We start from the raw sequence: 26,276 nt of genomic DNA on the forward strand, positions 1-26,276 counted from the left end.
CATATCCTTGGTCACAAGGTTGAAACGAACGTCACATTATCCCTGATGGGCGACGGGAGTATTCCTGGAATTTAGCCTGAACCATAACTATGGTTTCTCCTCATCATTGAAAAAAAAAAGTCAATAAACCATTGAAAATTAAGTCTCAATAACAAGTTAACTTCCTATACTGCCAAAACAATGGAGCATACTCTCTCCCTCTGAGTGAATGAATTTTAAGAAGAAAAATCAAGGATGAAGCCTTTATTTACCAGTTAAGAATTTATCAACAAAGATATACAGACTTCATTTCATAGATTGGGGATCTCCTTTCCTTTCCTTTCCTTCATGTTTATAAAGCTTATGCATTTGTCAGATAGGCCTCATTATCCAATCCTGTTTATAAGGCTTATGCATTTGTCAGATGAGCCTCCATTACAAATATAAGTGAAGATCACTAGGAAGAGAAAAAGGAAAATAAAAATTAAGACAGGTGCCTGCTAACGAGTGAGAATAAAGAATGGTACAGTTTCTAAAGATTCACTGTCTATGATAGCCTCTGAGAAGCAATGCACTAACCCCACCAATCACCAACATAAAAATCAATGGACCCCCAATGAGACCAACATCAATTCTTCCATGACTGCTCTCTACTCGGCTTTGACGTGTTCGGGGTCCCATATTTTCATGAAGGAAGCTGCTGAGGTTGTCTAACTGATGAATAACTTGACGTTGACCACGTGCAATCACAGTAATCTGATGTCAACATGAAAAGGCCATGAGAACATTGTTACAGTGAGAAGATAAGGGGAGAAGGTGAAGGAAACCCCTTACCTCTTCCATTAGAGGTGATTCCTTAGAAAATTGAGAAACAGATGATGAACTATGTAAGGCCCCATTTCCATAACCGGATAAGTAGTGAGTAGTTGGAAGAGAACCATTGCAGGCTTCTGCCTGTAAACTGAGGTTCTGTTGGCTGGCTGAAGCTTTGTTGGTGGTTAGTTTGGCATTCAGTTCCTCTATTTTTGATGTGAATTCATCCATTCTCTCATTGAGGGTAGATATCTGTTCTGAAAGCTGAGTAATGACTCCCTACAAGCCGAGAAAACTTAAGACATTATGTATAAGTTAGGACCATGTGGCAAGTGCAATGTCCACAGAATGACTGAGGACAGCTATAGAAGCTGAGTCACTACAAACTCAAAATTACACCAACTCCAGACATTGCTCATAAACTCTCTTCAGGTCAGTGATAGATGTAGTTTTTCAAAGTCATCAGCGGACTTGAACTGGAGCCATGTGTGTGTGTGTGTGTGTGTGTGTGTGTGTGTGTGTGTGTGTGTGTGTGTGTGTGTGTGTGTGTGTGTGTGTGTGTGTCAGCTGTCAGATCTGCTGACAAACACATCCTAGCGTAAACAGTCTTCTAGGTGCTTCAACTTGCTAAAAAATCCTCAAGCTGGACATGCATCACCACCCAATCTTTGGTATTCCATGAGAGAATACAAAAAATTATTGCTGGGAGGAAAAAGGAATCATTTTACAATGAAGGAAACAATATAAAACCAGTGATCAATAAATACCTTCAGTAATCAAATTCTCTGCTTGCATGAACTAACCTGGTTCGGGAGAACAGGTGCAGGGGAGTCAGGGGCCCTCCCATCAAATCGTTTAGTGCCAACTGTAAGTCTTGTTAAGTTTGCAAGATGCTTGTCTCTGTGTGTTGAAAAGGTGTGAGGCAGTACGCTGCTAGGAAAAAAAACAATAAAAAAAATGCCATCCAGAAATGAAGTCTAAGAAATGGGTTTAAGCTGTCTAGGAGTCAAGGTCTGCTAAAGCACATAGATTTTAGATAACGCATGTAATTCAGAAGCTAATCCTTCAACATCTTGAAAACAAACAAGAACAAAAGAAAAAGGCCCGCTCTGAAACTACAAAAGTTCTCAGATATGTCTACTTTCAAAGGACAATTCAGAAAGAGGACCTTTTGAGATTTTTCCTCATGGCCACCCTATCTGCAGAAGCTCTTGATAGTGCTTCTCTTGGACTTGAAACTAGGTCCTCATCAATGCTAAGCTTTGTTTTCAAATCATCTGGCAAAGCCTGGGTGCAAGTTTACCATTTAAGTCAATATGCAACTGGATATAAAGAAAATATCGAAAGTTTAATTCATGAAACCATTGCCATCAGAGGAAAAGGTTACACAATAGTTCTCATACAATAACTTCATCCGCAAGCTTTTCCAGCTGAATCTGCTCTATATAAGTACGTGGAACATAAGAACCTTCTAAACCCAGTTGCTTTGCAACAGCTCTTACAACCAAACGATCTTTGCCTTGCACCTTGCCAAGTTTCCATTATATAATTTTAAGTCAGTGGAAGCCTTGATAACCAAGATATGCTATCATATATATCCATAATCAAAATCGTGAGCCAGTCAAATATAAGGATGCTACTCTGAACTTGCAATTTGACTCAGGTAGGTTCAGATATTGGCACAATTATCCACAGTCTGGAGTCTGGAATCTGGACACAAGAAGCTTGCATCTGTAGGAATGCTCAGTATAACTTGGGAAAAGGTGGGTCACATAACAAAATACTAGATTAGCTTCCCTAGTGCTTGGAAAGTGAGCTTTCCTTGCCTACTTACAGCAATCCAGTTACGTTATCAAAGTCGTCAGCAGGTAGTAGAACATATAGACCACCAATTAGTTTGAAGATTTTTTTTCCGATCAGAATTAGTTTGAAGATGTGCAAATCAAATTTTCTTAAAAGATAATCTGAAACATATGCTACCTATATCCTTCATTTTACATACCACAGTGGTTTTTAATGCATCAAGACACTGGAATCAATTTCATCTCCAGATTTGCATAGCACTATGTGGGTTTAATGTCAGCAATAAATTCTGAAAATTAAAGTGCATGTCTGCAAAATAATAACAGATGCAAAATGAACCAACTTTTAGAGCAAATCATAAGAGATCCTTATTCTAGTAATAAGCAACACAACCTAACATGATGTCCAAAATTTTTGTGTTAAGATAACTAATGTTCAGGGAAAATAAAAGGCCCTATATATTTGCAGTGCAATCAAGTAATTGGAGAAACCAACACTCTACTCAATCCAAAAACAGACGTTCATCCATGACTCAACAGCATGTTTCTAAACTGACCTTCCATTTGCTGACAATCAGATATAAGATATGTTTCTGTACTTCCTAAACATAGACATAACAATCAACCAAGCACCAAGCTCGAGCATAGCTCAGTTAAAGCTTGACTTAAGCTCATCTATTTATTAAACAAGCCAATCGAACCGAAATGTAAGCTTGATTACACAAATGAGCCCAAGCTCAGACACTAGTCTGACCTCAGCTATGTTCGGCTCTTATGCATGTATAAATACCAATATTATTCAGTTTATGACGCAACACATGTGTTGGACGCAATGGTTTCCTTGTACATTTTAACAGAAGAGGTGACAGTTCAAGCCTGTGACCTTATCTCTACAGGTTTCATATATATATATATATATATACAACAACAACAACAACAACTACGCCTTCATCCCAAAACAATTGGGGTCAGCGATATGAACCAAAAAAGAAATTCATTTTGGGTCTTCCACATGAATCATTTTCCTCCAATCATATATATATATATATTGTAGACGAACCTTATGGATGTGATCTACAAGGGTTGTTTAGTAGAAAAATGAGTTTTGAATCATGATTATGACAATGTAAGTAGGTTTTTAAGGGCTTCCAAAATGAATAGCCCAAAATGCACTAAAATTTCACAACTCAAAGTCATATTTTTAGATCGAAATAACATGATATTTTTTAGATTGAATAACATGATCCAAGGTTTGTTGATCTTTAGCAAGCAAACCACGTTGAACACATCTATGTAGTAAGATTGAGTTGATAAAGCTAGAAACTATGATTTCAAGCTCAATAGTTCTGTGCCTTCAATAACATCAAATATTAACGGGCGTGCACCACCACCCCCCCCCCCCCCCACACACACACATATACATATATATAGGGAAAATATTGGCTACACTCATGGGTAAGGATCCCATAGAAAAAAATTGTATATTTTTTAATGTTTTTTGAGCATCGAACCCTCCAGATGTGATCTACATGTTTGGGTTAGTAGAAATCAGCACTTGGGGCATGTTATTCTACTAGGTATGTAAGATTTTGCAGGGGTTAAAAAATCAACAGCCTACAATGTACCAAATTTTCAATCTTCATAAAATTATATTTTTATGTCGAAAAACTATGATCAAAGAGTCAATTCCTACTATTTTGACAATGATGAACACATCCATGGGGTTAGATTTGGTCAAAACAACTTCCTACTATGGGTTCCAAGTAGAGGCTATTGATGGCACAAAATTATTGAGCTGAAAATCATAGGTTCAAGCCTTATTGACAAAATCTGACCACTTAGATGTGTTCAGCATGGTTTGTTTGCTAAGCATCAAACCTTAGATGGTGTGATTTAGATCTAAAAGTATTATTTTTTTATTCATGAAATTTTAATGCATTTTGGGCCATTGATTTTTGAAGCCCTTAAAAAACCTGCTTACATGTCACATTGATTTTTTGGGATGAAGGCGTAGTTGTTGTTGTACATGTCACATTGATGCACAACTCATTTTCTACAAAAATGACCATGTAGATCACATCCATAAAGTTTGATTTCCCTAAAAAAAGAAAAAAAAAACGAAAAGAATCTGAGTTGTACTTGTACCCAATAGTTATGTGCCTTCAATAGCACCAAATATTAACCCCCATAATATATATATATATAGAGAGAGAGAGAGGATGTTAATGTTTAAGTGAAGCTCAACTCAAGTGTGAGCTGAGCACATGTATGGCCAGTATACTACCAAGCTGAGTTCAAGCAGCACAGGCTCGGACTAGGATAAGATAGTTCGGAACTGTACAAGATCATGAGAAACTTTTTAAGCATAATACTACCTTGGGTGTTCACAACTACATCGTTTGTAGTTAAATGGGACTTGAGAAAACAACACCAATTAGCTTTGTGAAACCAGAAGGGGAAGTATTTCCAACATAAATGCAACAATGGTGTTCTTGAAATAGTAGTAACTATAAAGAAAGAGAGAGCGTCTCATCAAAATGTACATATTAAAAGCTTATACATGTCTAGAACAGCAAAAAGTTAAAATCCCTCAAACATCTTAAGATAAAAAAAGACAAGCTTGCAGATGTCAATATACCTGAACATATCGGCGGTTTAATTGCTCAAGCCAATCAATTTTTACAGAGATCCGATCATAAGAAAAGACATGGCTGCTTCTTTTCAGAATAGCAGCAATTGTGTACCCCAGGGCCATCAGCCCACCAAGAAGACGCACACTTACTTCAAAAGTGATTCTAGGAGATATGATGAATGGACTATCAGTCATCCATTCCTGAAATTCAAGAAAGACGGCAACAAAAACATGAAAATATTAAGTCAAAACAGTATGATCCAGTAGATTCTCCAACGAATGAGAACAGGCCATGCATACAAAGTGAAGACCAAGCATATAGTAACACAAAAGTGACTTCTTGAAAGAACTTAAAAAAAGTCCTGAGATCCAACATAGCTTCTCCTTCCCTCTAAAGGCTGTTCACGCTTATTCTTTTTTATTTTCATTTTAACAAAGGTAGTAAAATATCAAACAGATGGTAGGTGTAGAGAAACTACAAAATAGAACATGGTGGAGAAATTTTGTTAGATGGAGATTCTTCAAGCTGTTGGATGTTAGAGCTACTTCTAAACATTATAACTGCATGTAGTGCTTCATGTTGAGATGAAGAACCATATGACCATCATTCTGACTCAGATGAGTCCATAAATCCATTTCATGGAGCAAAGAAAACAAGTTTGAGAGAGATAGAGGACATATGTGGAGTATAATAGAGAAGGTGAGGACACCATTCAAACATTGTTGTGTATAAAGAGTAGACAAATGACTAACTTCAAAATACATTCTCTTCTAGCAATTGCAGACAGTGGGAGTTCTGACAATTAAATGAGGAAATTGCCTTTTTCATTGGAGATTTGGAAGAGCACTACATACAGTTGCCTCTTGGTATCTGAGATGCACACGGCTGAGTTTGTGGAGTAGGATGAGCATTTGGGCACTATTATCTGGACCAATTCATACATCCAAGATCCTAATGAGTTACTGTTCCTTCTTCTAAAAGCATACTGAAATTCAAATTTTAAAGGATCCAAAACACAAACTCAAGTACCGGCTTCTGTACTTCTTTTGGAGATTCTTTGCACTCTTCAAAGAACAACAAGCAGTTTTACATAAACTCTGTCACGAGATGAAGTATATGCCAAGCGTGCCACTTATGGGCAAGAGAACACTTAGAGAATATGACCTATTATGGGTCAATACATGAAAACACAAGAATGAGCCACTAAGGGCTGAGAACACTCATAAAAATAATGGATATTATTGGAGAATAATCCCTTAAAGAATATTTACAAGAGAGAGGGGTCTCACTCCTTTATATACAAGAAGAGAGGCTCTAGGGAGCCGTTGAGTAGGGCCCAATGACTCTCTACCCATTTCCCAAAAATCCCTTCAGGGCTGGAAAGAAATAAAAAATAAAAATACAATTATTTTGAATATACATGTGAAAGGACTAAAATGCCCCTAAACAATATATGTATGGACATACATATATAAACACATGTTTACATTATATGTGTATACATTATCACTCCCCCTCAAAGTTACGGTAGAATCACTGAATGTTTGTCCAGAAGAAAAAGTGAAACCTCGAGGAGGGCGAGGCTTTTGTGAAGAAATTTGCAAGCTGATATTCTGAAGTGACAAATGACAGTAAAATGGTCTTCAAAAACTCGTTGCGAACATAATGACAGTCCATCTCAATATGTTTAATCCGCTCATGAAATGTGTGATTTTCAGCAATGTAAATGACACTCTTGTTATCACACATAGTATGGATGTCTCTGTCACGAATACTCCCATATCTTTGAGAAGACGCCTCAACCATACAATTTTAGTTGTAGTAGTTGTCATAGCTCAATATTCAACTTCTATGGAAGAGAGAGATACTTTTTGTTGCTTCTTACATTTTCATGAAACCAGAGAATCTCTTAAAAAAATACAGAAACAAGTAGTTGAGCGTCTGTAATTTGGGCCTCCCTCCAATCAGAATTAGAATAAGAAATTAAATTAAGAGAAGTCGAAGATAAAAATAATCCTTTAGAAGCAGATTTTTTCAAATATCTAATAATACGCATCACAACACTCATGTGCACTGTTGTAGGAGAGTGCTGAAATTGACTGGTTGTGTGAACTGCATACGCTATGTCGGGTTTGGTAATGGTTAAATACATCAATGCTCCAATCATCTGATGATATGGAGTAGGATCATCTAGAGGTTCTCCATCATCAATCTTCATCTTTGCATTTATCACCTCTGAAGTATCTACTCTTTTGTCATCAATAATTCCAGACCTCTCAATAATTTTAACTACAAGTTTGGATTGAGACAGCAAATACCCTCGAGGATAATATGCAACCTCAATCCCTAAGAGAAATCTGAGAAAACTAAGGCCAGTTATTTCAAAACTTTACTTGAGAATAAATTTAACTTGATCTATTCTTTGTTTACCTGCTCCAATTATGATCATATCATTAACATAAAGTAATAAAATAACAATACCAACAACAGAATTCTTAACAAACAAAGCAGGGTTAATATAACAAAAAGTATATTAAAGCTTAAGCATAATAGAACTAAAGTGATCGTACCAAACTTTTGGAGCTTATTTAAGACCATACAAAGTCTTTCTAAAGCGTAAAACTTTTCTCTTAGAAACATTATATCCAAGGGGTAGATCCATATATACTTCTTTTAAATCACCATTTAAAAATGTATTTTTAACATCTATTTGGCTATGATAATTCTAACAATAGTCATACATGCTACAAGAACAAATGTTTTATCGTAGCCAATATCATATTCTTGAGCATATCCTTTAGCGACTAACCTAGCTTTATCTGTTTCTAGAGATCCATCACTTTTAGTTTTTACTTTAAAAACCTACTTACATCCTATTGATTTCTTGTTGGTTGGTATATCGACAATTCTCAAGTTTGAGAATTTTGTAAGGATCTAATTTTTCCACTCATTGCATTTTGCCACTCAGGATATTCCTTTGCTTGATTATATGTGGAAAGTTCAAAGTATAAATAAATTTTTGCTAAACAAGCTCTATAATTTGGTTCGAAAGATTCATATGGCACAAATCTATCTGGAACTCTACATGGTCTCTCTGAGTGCCTAATTCTTGTGTTTTCTTGTTCTTCTATGGTTGAATAGTTTTCAAAAGCCCTTTGTTGTTCATTATTTATCTTTTTTTTATATTGAATACATTTGGATGATAGTGGGGCTCAGTAGCTTGAGATTTGTTGCAAGTTATCTCATTAATGTCTTCGTTTAGTAGAGGGATATTTCTAAAAACTTGTATTCACTTTCATCTTTGGATGAGATCGTGTCAAAACCATTTTCTTCTAGAAATATGACATTCCTAGAAATATAAAGTTTGTTATTTTTAGTATCATAACACCTAAATCCTTTTTGGCTTTCTCTGTATCTTAAGAATATACATAGAATTGCTTTAGGATATAATTTATCATTCTTAAGGGTCAGAACAAAGCATCTACACCCAAAAACCCTTAGTCTAAGATAATCAGGAGAGACATTATAAATTTTTTCATATGGTGAAAGATTTTGATTTTTTTAAGGTAGTTTATTTATAAGATATACGAATGTGAGAGCTGCTTTAGCCCAAAAAATATTTTAGAATACTTTTAGATATGAGAAGAGTTTTGTGGTCTTTATTATGTGTTGATGCTTTCTTTCGGACAAACTATTTTGTTGTGTTGTATTGGTACATGACCTCTGATAAAGTATTCTATTTTCTCTTAGATATTGTTGAGAGTCATTAGACATGTATTCACCCCTTGAGTCAGAACGAAAAATAGATATATTGAACTTTAAAAGACTTTTCAATAACTTATAAAAAAATTTATACTTATAAAAAATTTCAAATACTTCATGTTTATGTTTGAGAAAATATATCTAAGGCGAGAGTAGTCATCCACAAAAATAACATAATAAGTGTATCCGCCCTTGGAAGCAACAGGGGCAGGACCCCAAACATTATAATGAATTAATTCAAGTGGTTTAGTAGCAGAGAAAGACCTCTCTTGATATGGAATTGATTTTATTTTTGCAAGACTACAATCAGTACAAGAGATTTGTTCGTTACAAAAGATCCTCAGGTGAGGAATATTGGATAATTTATACATAATAGGGTGTCCTAGTCTTTGATGCCATAAAACTTTATCTAATTTTTTAACATTAAGGGAAAACGTTTTGACAACAATGAATACATTTGTGTTAACAAGACCTCTCTTACCCGTTTTCATCGAAAAATAGAAGCGATGAGAGGGAAGGTTCGGGTGCAGATGAGCGGGAAGAGGCGAGGATCGAATCATTTGAAAAAAAAGGAAAGAGGTAGGGATTTGAATACGATGGATCAGATGCACAGCCTACCAACTCGATAGCTGCTTCGAATCCAAATGAAGTGAGATAAACTCCATCTCGGTAGTTTGAATTTAATCCAGCAACCTTACATAAGGTCCCCTTACGATCCCGTGAATTCATTAGCCCTAAACAACTTGAACAAAATGCCTAAGAGTTGTTAGTGCTATGCCCAACATAACGATGGAATTTGTAATATGGGGTTTTCAATTGATCCATATAGTACAAGTCTCCTTCTCTATACCCTTCCCCAATCTGCCTCCTGAACTGGAGATCCTTTATTAAGCATTGGTTAGAAATGAAGGGCACTCTACATCAATGATCAATGATTTGAGAAACAAAAAGTAAATTTAAATTTAGTTTTGGAACAAATCTTATTTGAGGAATACTAAAACTAGGACATTTTTTAAAATTTCCAATTTCTTTAATATCAAGAAAGGTTTCATCGGCAGTGTAAACATTTCTTTTACTAGTAGAACTTCAAAAATTGGAAAGTATAGGCTTATCATATGTCATATGAAATGATGCACCCGAGTCTAAAAGCCAAGAAGTCATACCAGGAAGAGAAGAGGAGGAGACAACGACACTGATCACGGATTGTCCTTTGAGTAAAGGTTGCAATGCCTCTATGAGTTAAGAAAGAGACATATTTGAAATTGAATTTCTTGAAGAATCTTGGTCAACTTGTGAAGTACCAACCGAAGCAACCTTCTTTTCATCTTTGTTTTTGAATTCCAGATAAAATGGTTTAATATGTCCCAGCTCCCCACAATTATGGCAAAAAATACCTCATCTTTTTCTTCCATCTCATTTTCCTTCATACACATGATTCTTCTCATAGTGATTGTTCTAATAAAAGTGTGGGAGTTTGTATGCATGAGTGTTGGCAACCAATTTTGAAATGGTTAACAAATTGTCCTTAGCTTTTTTTGCTTCATTTTGAGACCATATCTAGAAATGAGGATATTTCCAGTGATGATGAAGTGATTGATGACCGGCAAATGAGTGACATTATTCTGTTACCTATTCAACATGAAGAAGAAACGACTGATGAACCAATTACATATACGAATAGAGATAGAAATACATTTAGAAGTGCAATTGAAAAGTATAGTGAACCTATCTTAAACCACTCACGAAGAACCGAAAGACCTACAAGAAATCCTTCTAAATTTATATCTTATGAGTCGTTCTCACCAAAACATAGGGCATGTCTTAGTGTCATTCATTCATATGAAAAACCTAGAAATTTTGAAAAAGCCAAGAAAATGATAAGAGTAGAGAGATGCAATGGATAACGAACTTAGAGCACTCAAGAAAGCCAATACTTGGGTGTTTCAATATCTACCAAATGAAGTGCAATTGTAAAAACGAAAGTCTTGAAAGATATAAAGCACGGCTTGTAGCAAAAGGCTATAGCCAAGAATACAACATGGATTACGAGAAAACTTTTGCTCCTGTTGCGCGAATGGTCACCGTCCAGTGTTTGATCACTATTGCATCCATTAAAAAATGAAACATATACCAAATGGATGTAAAAAATGCATTCTTAAATGATGATCTAAATGAAGAAGTTTACATGGATGCTCCTCCGGACATGAATGTACCAAAGTAAAAAGTTCATCTACAAAAAACACTTTATGGTTTGAAGCAAGTCCCCAAGGCTTGGTATGATCAATTTAACGAAGTAATGATAAAGAATGGTTTTAATTCATGTTATACTGACACTGCCTTGTTTGTCAAAAAGTCTGATACAAGAATTGTAATTTTACTGCTATATGTTGATGATATGTTAATTACAGGTAGTGATATCAAGGAGATCAAAAGTATAAAAAACACATTAAAAGAAAGATTTGAGATGTCAGACTTAGGGTATCTGACATTTTTTAGGCATTGAAGTTGCATATTCTCACATGAACTATTTTCTGTCACAAACTAAACTTGCATGCGAGGTTATTGACAGATCAAACATTACAGACGATAAGGTCTATGAGACTCCTGAAGTTGTTGTGAAGAATCCTTGCAAACAATGAAGTTTTCAAATAACTTGATACTTCAAATACTCAAAACACAAAATAAATGCACAGTGTTTATAAGCTTTACACCACAAAAGAAGTGCAATAAATGCACACTGTTTATAAGCTTAAGGAGACAAAACTCCTTACGGTAATACATACCTTTATAATGGGCTTACAACCCTTATTTATAAGCTTAGCAACTCATAAGAGTTGTTGGGCTGATTCCCAACCGCTCTAATTAGAGTCGTTGGGAGTTAGCCCAACGTCTCTTATTCTCAACTGACTGTACACAGACAGCAGAAATAGTACATAAAAAAAGATAAAAGAAAAAAAGAAAAATTACAAAAATAAGAAAAATTAAAAGGAAGAATTGCAATCATATTTAACGACATGAATATGCATAAAATGACTAAAATACCCCTACAGTTAATACAGGAAAGAAATATATATTATATATAAGTAGATGGATACATGTGAATATATATGAAATATATATATATATGTATATGTATCTTCTTTTATACATGTAAAATATATATTAGAAAATACATTGTCTTATGGATTACAATTTAACAGTTGTAGGATCCAAAATTAAGATTGATGACGACGTACCTTTAGACGATCCTACTCCTTACCGGCAACTTGTGGGGTCACTAATGTACCTTATCAATACAAGGCCAAACATCTCGCATGCCGTACACACTACAAGTCAATTTTAGCATGCCCCTACATCCGTCCATATGAGCGCCATTCTCCGAGTTGTCAGATACATAGGGGGACCATAAATAAAGAAGTGTTTTTTTCCTCATCTTCGGATTTAAATCTAATTGCTTATACTGATTCTGATTGGGGAGGTGACCCAAAATAACCGTCACTCCACCACATATTTTTGTATTTTTTTAGAAGAATCATTGGTCTCATGGAGATGCAAGAAACAACAGAATGTGTCTCTATCATCCACTGAAGCAGAATATCGAGCCATGTCCTCTACAACCATGGAAATTGTCTGGATTCATCAGTTATTACAAGACATGGGGATTCAGATTCAGGGGCCCACGAAGTTGCGTTGTGATAATAAGAGTGCAATCTATATTGCTAAAAATCACACATTTCATAAACGCACAAAACATATTGAGATGGACTGTCACTATGTTAGAAGCATACTTGCAAAAAGTCATAGACCTTCCTTACATCATTTCAAAGTATCAGTTGGCAGATTTCTTCACAAAAGCGCTTTGCTCTCCCAGATTCAACTTTCTTCTCGGCAAACTTTCGATCATTGCGCCCTAAGTTTGATGGGAGGGTGTTAAATTGTATCTCCTTTGATATATATATTTGTATATATATAAAGAGAGATACATATATATATATATATATGATATATATGTATATATGATATATATGTATATATATCTATCTATATATATAAATATATATTTCTCTACTCATCTTCTTGTAAACTCCTCAAGGGTATTTTAGTCATTTTTTTATTTTTACGCATATTCATAATTATGAATATGATTGTAATTTATTTTAATCTTTTTCTTTTCTTTTTTATTGATTGACCAAAGTCAACCTTGGAGAGGGACCCATCACTAGTTGTTGGACCCCTCTAACGGTTAGAATTCTAACCGTTGGAGGGGCTCCAATAGCTAGTGGAGCCCCTCCAAGGCCTCACTAAAAAGTGTTATAAGTAGGGGTGTTCTCCCTTTGTATAGAATATGCTTGGAGTTTTGTTCTCCATTATTTTCAATAAAGATCCTTTATATTTTAGCATTTATGTGTTCTATTTGTACCTTTGTGTACATTTATTCAAGTGTTATTGTGCCTTTGTTCACATTTCCCTTTTGTGGAGTTTTTTGCTTGGGGTGCATATTATCTCTTTTGAGATATTTTCACAGATCCATAGATTCCATACCATGACAGCCTTGAAACATTATACACACCAAAGTCATAGGACCCTACCTCAGCGTTGAATCGAGAACACCCAATAACGTTGGATTGTTGATTGTTCCCTCCTTGCGACAGGAGCACCCTTGTGACAGCAGCACCCTTCCTGGCTCATGTAGGGGGGAGAGAGAGGGAGAAAGAGAGACGAAAATGGATTCACAAGAGAGGAAGAGCTTAAACCATGAGAGAGAGTTTTATGGGGTTACGAGAGGAAGAGAGAGAACGTGAGAGAGAGGAGAAAAAGAGATCGTGAGAGAGAGAGAGGAAAGGGAGATTGTGACAGAGAGAGATGGAAGTTAGAGAGGAAAGGGGGTTTGGTTTCCCCTTTTCCAGCAAAGACGTGAATGGGGAGGGATTCCGCGAGAGGTTGTTCCCCCCCCCCCCTCTTTAAGTTATATTGTTTTTTTTTAGCCTTTCCTTATTTTTTGTAACCTTTTTTTTGTTAAAATTTAAGTTACATCTTTTAGTGACCTACTTTAGCATTTTTATCTATTACATAAATAAATATATATATTAAGTAGGTGGGTGACGCCCCACCCTACTTGAGTATAGTCTCATCATGGGTAATTGGATCTACTTAATGAGGATCCAAGATCCAATCATGTTTTTAGATCCATATTGAGAATATCCGGATCCATACAAAAATTCAGACTTTTTGGGACCCGAAATTGAATATCCAAATCCTGAGATCCAAATAACATATTATGGATCCAATACCAGAGATCCATATAAGATATTAGGATTCCTATATCAAAAATCCAAATAGGATGTCATGGAACCAATATCAAAGATCCAAATAAGATATCAGAAATCCGATATCGAATATTCAAATAAAATATCGCGGATCCAATATAAAAAATCCAAATAAGATATCTGGGTTCCGATATCAAAGATCCGAATAAAATATTCAGGATCCAATATCAAATATTCAAATAAAATATCGCGGATCCAATATCAAAAACCCAAATAAGATAACAAGGATCCAATATCAGAGATCCGAATAAAATATTCAAGATCCAATATCAAAATCCAAATAAGATAATAGGGATCCGATATCACATATCCGAATAAAATATCTGAGATCCAAAATTAGATTCAAAAGTAAAAATACCCCCATATAACATTTAGGCCATAAAAAAAAACAAAATTCATGTTTATTCATGTAACAAACATTCACAAGCATTACAGGTAATCACAAAATCACTTCAAATTTTTCAGAATTCATAACCATCCTTCAATAAACTCCACTAGAAATAAGAAGCTTAGTGGTTGGTTATATGAACCAAGATAAACACAATACTATCAGTAATTGTAAGGTCAGATTTTGCTTTTATCTATGAAAACAAGGAATGAGCAAAAGCAGCACTCAGCTGTAGATTTAGACAGGTTCTGACATTCAAATAAAATTTGAAAAGATCACTGGATAGAGATCTACTTGGACATGTCTGCTACAATTCAACAAGCTATAAAAATAAAGTTCACCATAAGAACAGACCTCAAACATAAGGTTATATTTTCCATCCCTATTCCGCATCCTCAGGTGTGACTGGCAAACTACTGGATCTTCACCTGGGGGAAGAAGATACATATCGTATGTCTCCTCCACAGTTTCTGTATGTTGAGGTGGCATGATGGCCTTGATTTCCTCCACAGTCAAAGCTTTTTGTGACTACAATAACGCAAACAGTATTATCTAGATTTGTATACAATTAAGCATTGTGTCTATGCACGAACACAGAATACAACACAAATATGCTCAACAAGAGTTTTGTAAGACTAGGATACGAGGACAAGGCCGTAATCTCTAAATCATTAAGATTAAAAAACATTTAATAATAAATTTAAATTGAAAGACAAGTTGATGTCACGGTCTTGACTGTGTCCACAAAGTGTTTCGGTGTATCTGTTGTCATGTTGTGCCAACACAGGACACACACACTAAGGCCCCATTTGGATGCAAAACAAAACCAGGTTGACCTGGTTTTAGGTGGAAACCATGTCTTGGAGAGATAACCAGGTTCTGTGTTTGTTTGGAATCTTTCGATGACACAGAACCTGGTTTGTGAAAAAACCAGGGTACGCAGGTTTTTCGCCTACAAAACCTGGTTTATCATGGACACCACCCCATGCCCCTCCTCCACCTCTCCACCCTCAAAACCACCACAGGTATCATATAGTTCCAGCCAGCCACCGGAAGGAAATTGGCCGGGATGGTGATGCCCTTTCCAGGTGGCACCAGCCCAGCCATTTTTTGGTTGGTGGCTGGCTGTAAAATGATCCCACCTTTTTTCTTTTTTTTCCAACATTTTTTTATTTTTTATTTTTTATTTTTTATTTTTTATTTTTTATTTTTTATTTTTTGGATTCTCCAGCCAGCCACCGGCTGAAAATGGACGGGATGGTGGTGACCTTGCCAGGTGTCACCAGCCCAGCCATTTTCCGATTGGTGGCTGGCCGAAAAATGGCCAGACTATTTTTTCTTTTTTTCAATGTTTGTTTTTTATTTTTTAGATTTTCCATACAGCCACTGCCCATAAATGGCCAAGTTGGTCGCAACCTTGTCAGGTGGCACCAGCCCGTCCATTTTCCGGCTGGTGGCTTGTCAAAAAATGTCCCGGCTATTTTTTCCTTTTTTTTAATGTTTTTCATCATTTTCTTTTTGGATTCCTGGCCATTTTTTGGCCAGCCACCAGCTAGAAAATGGCCGGGTTGGTGGCGACCTTGCTAGGAGGCACCAGCCCGGCCATTTTCCAGCTGGTAGCTGGCAGGAACATGGCTCGGCTATTTTTCATTTTTTTTACGTTTTTAATGTTTCTTTTTTAATTTTTTGGATTTCTGACTAGCCACCAGCCAAAAAATAGCCAGGTTGGTGGAAATCTTGCCAGGTGACACCAGCCCGGCCATTTTATGGGTAGTGGTTGGCCAAAAAATGGCCCAGCCAATTTTCTCTTTTTTTCAATGCTTTTTTAGCTGTCACAGGGATTCGGCTAGCAGGGTACCGCACCCGCGTCGACACGATGCAATGCGGGTGCGGGTGCGGGTGCGGGTGCAGTCAACGCACCCAGGGTCATTTTGGTCCAATTTTTCGGACTTAAAAAAAATGTTTTGCCAAGATTTTTTTTTTAATATATGTCACAGGGATTCTCCAACTAGGTGCCGCACCCGATGCGGTCAACCTGACCCTGGGTGGAGTCAATGCACCCAGGGTCATTTATGTCCAACTTTTGGACTTTATATATATATATATATATTTATTTATTTATTTATTTATTTTTTTGCTGCACCCCCGCAGCCGGGTTTTTTGGAAGTGCCGCATCCCCGCACCCGCACCCATGTGACATAGCTTTTTTATATTTTTTGGACTGTCTGCCATTTTCCGGCCAGCCACCAGCTGGAACGTGGTCGGACCAGTGCCGACCTTACTAGGTGGCATCAGACTGGTGATTTCCCTGCCGGTGACTGGCTGGAAAATGGCCCAGCCATTTTTCCCTTTTTTTCTTACTTTTTGCATTCCTTTTAGTTTTTTGGGGTTGTCTCGCCATTTTCCGGCATTCCAACAGCCAGGAAATGACTGGGATGGTGCTGACATTACATTCTTTTAGCCGAAAAATTACTGGAAAGTGGTCACCAATTATTTTTTGTGTTTTTTATCTTTTTTTGAGTCTTGAAAACCCAAAACCTGATTTCTTAGTTTTTGGGTCATCAAAAACATCACGAAACCTGGTTTTTGGCATTGGTTTGCCAAAAACCAAGTTTTAAAACAGAACCAACTGAGAAACCTGGTTTTGTTTGTTGTCATCCAAACGGGGCCTAAGTGAAGTGTCTGTATGACATATCTACACCTGACAAAAAAATAGCAAAATGAAATAGAAGCCAAAGGCAGCCTATAGGCTTAAAAACAGTCTGAGTAAAAATTGGACCTTCAATATATATGTAGGGTTCTGGAATCCTGTGAATGGGTTGAACTTGTTGACAATTTTTATATGTGCTGTTTGCAGATCTGGCTCAATAAAAGCTTTGTACATTGGATACACCTGTGAAGGATATATAATGAAAAACTATCAAAAGCTGAAACTCAAAGGTCTAGGTACTAAAGCGTAAAAAACTAACTATTGAAACCAAAGTTTTTTTCAAATACTACGGGATTCATAAAAGACATAAACACCAGGAAATGGACATTGCAAGAATGAAAAAACACCGTTTCAGATATCTGGTGGATTATTTCTTCTGGCTCTTGGCCAGCTCGTTGTATGTCTCGCAGAACCCTCTTTACAAGATCAAAGTGTACACCACCCGTAATTGATACTCGAAGGTCAAGAAAAGGACGCAGTTTTTCACTTAAAGCATAGATGCCTTCAATAATCACAATTCGGGATGCGGGAACTTCAACAGTCCTAACAGGCACATCCAAAATAGAAGTTACCGGTTATTAGAACTGATTTGTGTAGTAATATTTCTTTTTCAATGCATACTAAATGCAAAAGGAAGTAAAAAGGATAGATCCTAACCTGTATCCTGTTCGACAGCTCAATTTGTAATCATAAGTCGGTACTTGAACAGACTTGCCTTCTTTCAAGCCACGGATATTATCAAGCAAAGTATCATAATCTGTTAAACGTGGATCTGTTCCAATGTTGTAGATACTAAATTAATGTCAAAATCTTAGCTAGAAGAAGCAATACAAGACAATTTGGGCTAACAAGAAACAAAGGTAAATATATCAAAAAGTAGATAGGTCGACTAATCTGCTGGATGAGAAGCAAGGAAGAAATAACCCCTACCCCTCCATGGAAAAAAAAGAAGGGAAGCCAATCAAATCAAAATGCACTTATATCAAGCAAGAACATCTAAAAGGCTTCAGCAAGAATAAAATTGTGAGCTTATATATGCATTTTACGTGGTTTAGTTTAATACATAACTTTGAACTACAGTAATGTCAATCTTTTTTCCAAATCTAGAATAACGGAACTGATGACAGCACTGAAATTCAGAGACATGCTTGTAAACTGAGTGCTGGTAAAGCTCAAGAGCAATGAGAAACCCTAGCAAAACGAGGCACACAGTGTTGTAGCTTCAATTGCACCCATCAGATTTAGACAATACCCCAAGTCTCCTGGTCTAAAAACAACTTTATATTCATTACCCTTAGGATAGATTAGAGGTTAGGCTGACCACATTGAGTGTGCCACATTTTACTTAGTATTCACTATCAAAAGACTGGACCAAGGAGGAGAACAGACATGATATGGATGATTTTCCCATGGACTACAAGGAAGTCACCAAGGACAGTATTATGCTGCCATTGTATGTGCTATGACCTGCCAGAAGTTCACACGATGTAAGCCTTCTGCACTTCAGGGTCTTCCATATGCCCCTTCTTCTTTAGGTAACTAAAGGTTTTAATCCATTTCCTACTTCATTCTAAGATAGGAAAAGCCTCATTCGGTGAGGCAGAATGGGGGGAAAAAAGAAACAAGTCAAAGCTAAATTTTCATGAAATGGAAAAGGTATATTTTTCATGAATGAAATTGAGTGCATCAATTTCATCAAGTTTAAAACTTTTAATTTAATTCTTTAATATTCACTTCTATTTTCCTTTTACATGTGTTTATGAATGATATTATAACCACCAGATCTGAATTATTCATTAGTCAATAAGTCCCTTTGTGATTTATCTAATCCAACAATTCCAGGAAAGATTAGAACTTTCATAATCCCATTTAAGCCTTGGAAGTTCAGAAAAAGAAAATAGAAAGTTGGTATATTGTATTTTTTCAAAGGTGTTTATTGATTCTCAATAGGAACATGTATGTTGAATACGGTCAATCCCTTATTTATTAAACTTGTGATGTACAAATGAAGAGCAAACCATATTTTTCATGAATATTTATGTTTGGCTTTAGCTATTTTCATCTATGAATGCAGCATTGATTGGTTAAAAGTTCCCTGAACATTTATGACTATCCAGATCTACAAGTATGTAAACACTTCACATCAACAAATAGTGATCACCTCCAAGTGAATGAAATTTGTCTACTAACTCTAAAAGAAGAGCTTATGGCATTTAAATTACAAGTGAGTCAAAATTTGTCTACTAGTCTGAAAGAAGATGTTATCGAATTTACATTACAAGTGAATAAAATTTGTCTACTGTGTTTGAAAGAAGAGCTTACAGAATCTAAATTATAAAGTACAGTTTCCAGATCGAGGACGAGGCACCCTTGATCTATTAAACCTAAAGAATGGAGGAGATATTAAAAAAATGACAAATAGAGAATATGTTTTTGATACATGAAAAAGATTTGAAAAGAGATATGAACTGTCAGCAAATGCCTGCTGATTAATACTAAGCAATCGAATATAAAACCATCACTTGAATGTCATAGATAATATTTAAACACATGCAAAACTTTCAAGATTCTCAAGATCACATCTATCTTCTCATCTCCTTAATTCAGGATTCATATATGTCACTGTATGCTGAACTAAAACCAACAATTATTGAGCATATATACAAAATGACAAAACAATGAATTGCTTTGTCATAAACTTTTGACTACAAACTCAAAGAATACAGTTGTTAACAGACAAGCTATTTAAAAGGCACACTTATAAATTCCATTTGGTAACATGAAATTAAAAGAAATCCAGATGTATGTTCCAATAATTATTTTTTTTTGTGACAGATACTAATGTTCATCAACTAATCAAGCTAGATTCGCATTAAAATGAAAGCATTTTACACTAAAAGCATATGTTACCATCAAAATTTCCATCAACAATACGGCTAGCATCATTATAGTTGTCCATCGATATAACAGCAATACTAGGCATAAAATTGAGCACTTTTTCGGTGAATACAGATTTCCCAGCTCCTGAAGGTCCTGCAACTCCTACTAGTATGATACCGTCATTCTTTTGAGCTAACAACTGGCATGCACGGATCACTATGAAGAAACCTTTCTCAAATGATAATTTGTCTGGTAATGGAACTATTTCATAACGATCACTATCTTTCCTCCTCACTAATTGAACCTGATCTCTTAACAGACCAGGCCTTCGATGAGGTGAGTCGGCACCAGAATTGTCTTGACTCATTGTCGAAGGTTGACTATATGATGATGGTGTCTATCTTTGATGAAGAAACTAAGAAAGTGAAGACACCTGAAATCAGATAAACATCGAACCAAATACAGAGTTATATGGCAGATAATAAAAATCATAATGCACAGAAAAATTATGTCAGATCAATGTTATAAGAAAATGATGCATACTAATTTTGAACAAATTAATCCATTGGTATTGTTCAATACAAAACATAGATTGTTTAACCAAAAACGATACCAAATAACAATATCATCAAAACCGAAAACCTGGAAAAAGAACAATAGCACAAGTGGACAAAGAAAGCATATATTCAAAATTCCCCAATAGCATTTCCATTTCGATTCGTTCTTTCACTTAAAACCTCACAATCCACGACAAATGAATCCCACAACAGCATAAAACAGTCATTTTACCCCCAAATTCCAAAAACCCAAGATACCAACACAACAATTTCCACAAAACAGCCAAACCCATGAGGCAAAATCAAGTACCCAAGTACCCAATCAGTACAATTTCACCGTTTCCTTCACATAATTCAGCATGAAACAGCAACAAAACCCATCAAATAGCCAAAGAAGCATCAAAATCAGATACCAATAACCCAGAAGAAGCATGCCTTCATCAGCAACCTATACACCACCAGATTCATCAACTAAAAGAAACCAACATAACGACAAAAAAAGGGGGGGACAAGAAAATGAAAGCAAATGAGAAACCCATCAAATCCAAGCAATACCAAGAAGCCAAGCAAACAAGAAACCTCAAAGGAATCATAGAAACAAAAAAAAACATTAGAGGAACAGAGAGCAACAACCAAGTTATAAGAAAAAAATAACAGAGGGTGGAAGAGCAAACCCCGGAAAAACAGAAGGGTGAATGCAAAGCTCAAGAACGGTAAGGATCTCTCTCAAGGCAAGAGATAGCACACCTCCATTAGAGCGCGAGCGTTGCGGCAACTCGCGTCAGTGACCACCCAATTATTTATGTGACTACATATGTGTGTATCTCATTGTCACAGTGACTCGTCGACTCGATGACACGAGATGCGGGTTAATTAGCAAAGTTCGAAAAAGTTTTAAAAAATTAACTTTGTAGGTTTTAGTAGATGACTTTGTATTTGTCCATACTAAGCCTAAACTGGCAACCCTGAAAAATCCAACGAAACAAACATCAAATCATTATGGTGGGAAAGTGTCATGCTTGCACAAGTGGGCCTCAATTTTTTTTTCACCACATACCTCTTTTTATGTGTAAATCTCTTCTTATGAAAGATTTTCCATGAACTGAGCTGGTAGGATTTTTTAGAAAAGTGTGCCCATATTCCTATGTAAAACCTTTACTTTACTAGAGAATCAAACAAACTAAGCCTTAGAGTATTTTGAGGAGGACGAAGCCACTGTCGTTCGCATTTCAATGCACTGCTTTGTTAATAATATTTTAAGATGAGCTTCATGCCTATGCTTCCAAATAAAACTTTACTCATTGTATATAAGATTTTCAATGAGCAAATCTTAATTTTTTATTACAGAATTTAGGTAATGTGAATATGCATGAACATAATAATTATTTAATAAAATAAAGGGTTTCACACCATAAACTATACAAATTGCATTTGTAAGGTTTGAATTGCAAAACATGTGATAAAACATTAAAAAGTAAAACTGTCCATTCCTTGTCAACGTCTCTCTCTCTCTCTCTCTCTCTCTCTCTCTCTCTCTATATATATATATATATATATATATATATATATATGCTAAATAAAATGTGTTAAGTGTTTCAGGTTATTTTGTTTTATTTTTAAATCTTGACCATACAGATGTGATCTATGTACTTGATTTTATAGGGATCAGCTGTTGAAGTCTTCGATTCCAATACATGAGTGGGTTTTTATAACGTTCAAAAAATCAACAGTTCAAAATCTTTGTAAACTTTCAAGGCCCCAAATATCATTTTTTCATCAAAAACACATGATCCAGGTATGGATTCCTCATAAATTGACCATGCCCAACACATTTACGGGGTCGAAACTGCAAAAAAAAAAATTACCTAAAAAGCAGAAAAACTCATTTAGCACATTTCATTTAGCATATTTTATTTAGCACAAACCCATTTCTCAATATATATATATATATATATATATATATATATATATATATATATATATATGAGTGTGCTTGCATGCACGAGAGTGTGAATTGTACACCCTAAAACAATGATTTAATTTTGCAATTATTTTGACTAGAAGCCTACTTAGAATATGATTGAAAAGTTACTTAAATGCAAACGACATATGCATCCAATGTTTTGGGCATAAACTTGCTAGTGGGGGCATCTATCATAGTGACAAATATCTGAATGTTTAAAACGTAATTTCTTGCAAGATTTTTAAAATATCATGAGATTTATGAAAAAACATAAATACTGCATTTTAAACGTGACATTTAGGTTTTAAACATCTATTTATCATGAAAAAATAGTGTGTTTTTATTTTAAAATATTTTTTATTAATATATTATTGCAAAATTTATTTTTTATATTTTTTAATTTATTTTTTTATTACCAAGATTTTTCCAAAAAACTGCAAAATTTATGAAAAAAATTCAAATTCTCGCGAGTTTTTTTTTTAAAAACCATAATTTTGCCGTTTTTAACGTTTGTCGCTAATGAAATCTAGGAGCGTCTTCAGCTAACTTTAATGTGAAAGTGAGTCAAAACCAATGTTGTCAGTATCGGTATAGGCCACGTATCGTTTGGCCAACGATTCACGTGAATTGGCCGTTACCAATGCTCAGGTGAATCTTTTTGAATCAGCCAAAAAATAATTAAAAAATATTATGTGTCAATCAGAATGTGACACATGTTAAATTTATTAAAATAATACTAAATTTAGTATTTTTATATTTATGAAAAAATAGCCCGATTCAAACATGAAGGTATCGATTTTCTGCCGATACTATATGTACACCGATACTGACCATTGGTAAAACCATGTGGGCCCCACAAGGATTCCACTCACACTTTTTGGATATGGATAAAAAATAGGGGCTAGATCTTTCGTTGTATCTGGTCAGACTTTGTCTATTTTGACAGATCCTATCAGATATGGGCTCAGTACATGGATTCTAACGTTTGATTTGGCTCCAAGTAGGATCTGGATCGGATCCAACCCGTTTATGATACTCCTTTGCGGAAACCTTCCAAACCCCATTTTTTTGCTGGGACTATTATTAATATGCCAAGATTCAACTCGAATCCAAGTTTACATTTCAATGCCTGGCTAAAATCTGAACTCCGACTCAAGCCAACTGCACCAAATGTTGGATCAGGATTGGGCTTTCCATGGTTCAACCGGATCTGATCTGTTTTCAATCCCTTCATGGAACCTAACCAATACCAAGTTTGATCTTAGCCTTGCTCTCAACTTAGCCAAGAATGCAGCTTACAGTTAAGTTATATCTAGGTTCTAGGACAACCTGAAAATAAGAATGTCTGGATTTTATCCAACATTTGACTGAATCCGACTTGGTTTAGTGGGATTTAGTAAGCCAAAACCATATATAATTCTAATCACATACATATATAGTTTTGGTTTTCTTACTACAGAACCCAACAAATACCTAAAGTTGATGGATATCTGAATATGTTTACATGTAAAAAAGCGGATTTGGTATGAACTTTTCATTGTCCGAATCCGAATTCATATAGCAAACATCTGATTAATCAGACATGGTATTGACCACATCGGATCCGAATCCAAACAGTTTACATCCCTAACTAAAAAACTAGGTGCCTGTTTTGGATTACGTTGGGGTGCCTTTATCCACAGAAAGTAAATTGGAAGAGAAAGGGTGAGGGGAAAAGTGACGCATTGAGGTGAGGAAACTTATTGGAAAGAAAGTGGCCTCCCTGTTTGTGCTGTCACGGTGGGGCCATGCAGGCACGGATCCCAACACTATTTGGGGATGCACATGGTAGCCTTATTCAAGGTGATGACTCATGTGAGATGAAGATATTAGAGTTGACCTATGATCCCATTAAAATACCAATCAATTCATTTTCTAGGACATTGGATCCATTAAGAGAGATAGAGAGAGAGAGATGACTTTAAATTCTGTAGGATGGGATCCATTAAGAGTATTAAGAGTGAAGGTGAGAGTAGGGATGGCATTGGACGGGGGGGGGGGCAATGGGGCTTCGCCCCACCTCACCCCGTTTGGACCTGGGATGAAGGCTAAAATCTATCTCCGTGTGGGGATGGACATGGACTTATGCTTTTTCCCGCCCCGCCCTGACCCCGTCTCAATCCCTGCCTTGCCCTGCCCCGTCTCCAATCCTTCAAGGGATGACTATAGACCAAGGGAAAACGGGTCTTGCCCTGCCTCGCTCCCGTTTGGACTGGGGATGGAGGTGGAGGTGGAGGTTAAAATCCATCCCCGTGCGGGAATGGAAGTTCGAATTTTGAAACGGGGCGGGGGTGGAGACCTTATCCCTCGCCTCTGCCCCGGTCCACTGCCATCCATAGGTGAGAGAGAGTTTTTTTTATTTATTACCTGAAGAAACCAAACTCGGCATAAAGACCTGGTTGGGTTGGTTAGCCAGACATAGCCATAAAACTTTGAATCTAGGACCCTTACTCTCAGGGCCTATGCTACCCGTTGGCTTGCAAACGTGGCCAAGTTGGTTTAAGAGAGAATTGACTTGGAATTCGATAGGATGGTGGCTGGGTACAGTTTTAAAGGGGGGGTGGGGGTGAGTGAATTCCTAACCGTTTATGAATTTATGATCCAATCCAACTACTAGCTATTTCTGATTGGTGTTTGAGAGAGAGAGAAAGAGCATTTATCATTCAACATTACCAAAATACATCCAACCGAATATTGGATAAGAGAGGAACATAAGAGTAAGACAACCACCATCTAAATGGTGACTGTGCACAGTTCAGAGTACAAGTAGATCCAAACCCCCGTCTCTACTATGTAATTTAAGAGTCAGATACACATCAAACATAACCCGCTGACGTAGCCTTCCAAAATTAAATTTTATGCCCCTGAAAAAAATATTGTTTCTTTCAATCCATATCACCCACCTGAAAACAACCATACCCGCCACAATAATCTTTTTTTTTGTTTCGTAAACTCATGGGACCAAACAAGAGGTCCCGAATAACAAAACTTGAACACGTTTGAACAGGCGCTGCACCCCAAGTTTGAAAGAATAGGTCTAAAACTACCGGGCAAAACAAAAAAAGGTGAGTCATGTCCTCTACCGCCTTCTCGCAAAGAACACATGCTTGGAAATTAAAGCCCTTGTTTCCTGACATTAATCTGGGTTTGAACACGATCCAGAGCCACTAACCACGCCAACGCTTTTATCCTTGGAGCGGGCCCCTTACCCGATATACAATCAATGAAAAACCAATCCATCCCGGATGGCAGCAAGGAATAGTAAACTTGCTTAATGGAGAACCTATCTCCGCTCGTCATGGCCTAATGAAGCCACGGGCGGCCATGGCCATGGCCAGGTCTAAGATCCCTGTTATTGAAGGAGCAAAGTGTTTTCCGCCACTTCAACGAGAGGGACGAATGACACACTGAACTGGGCATCAA

General features: G+C 36.3%; 1 protein-coding gene across 3 annotated transcripts in view; it reads right to left on the bottom strand.

Moving 5' to 3' along the window:
* LOC149812913 (Phosphoribulokinase / Uridine kinase family) overlaps window positions 1-21,631 on the bottom strand; it is a 29,832-nt gene extending 8,201 nt beyond the window's left edge. The window contains exons 1-12 of one of the 3 annotated variants that reach the window (XM_089991717.1): window positions 21,526-21,631; window positions 20,325-20,727; window positions 18,072-18,186; window positions 17,762-17,957; window positions 17,484-17,597; window positions 15,059-15,232; window positions 5,233-5,427; window positions 2,196-2,318; window positions 1,961-2,079; window positions 1,596-1,722; window positions 814-1,071; window positions 214-735 (exon numbers count right to left, since the gene is read on the bottom strand). In XM_089991717.1, coding sequence (XP_089847843.1) covers window positions 520-735; window positions 814-1,071; window positions 1,596-1,722; window positions 1,961-2,079; window positions 2,196-2,318; window positions 5,233-5,427; window positions 15,059-15,232; window positions 17,484-17,597; window positions 17,762-17,957; window positions 18,072-18,186; window positions 20,325-20,661 — 1,974 coding nt within the window. In that variant the 5' untranslated portion in view covers window positions 20,662-20,727; window positions 21,526-21,631 and the 3' untranslated portion in view covers window positions 214-519. Of the gene's footprint in view, window positions 1-213; window positions 736-813; window positions 1,072-1,595; window positions 1,723-1,960; window positions 2,080-2,195; window positions 2,319-5,232; window positions 5,428-15,058; window positions 15,233-17,483; window positions 17,598-17,761; window positions 17,958-18,071; window positions 18,187-20,324; window positions 20,728-21,525 lie in introns of those variants that run through there. The other 2 variants (XM_089991718.1, XM_089991719.1) reach the window with 2 other exon arrangements.
* Between the last annotated feature and the right edge of the window lie 4,645 nt (window positions 21,632-26,276).

This window comes from Nuphar pumila, chromosome 16 (genome assembly GCF_984573655.1).
Source record: "Nuphar pumila chromosome 16, dmNupPumi1.hap1.1, whole genome shotgun sequence".
Taxonomy (NCBI): Eukaryota; Viridiplantae; Streptophyta; class Magnoliopsida; order Nymphaeales; family Nymphaeaceae; genus Nuphar; species Nuphar pumila.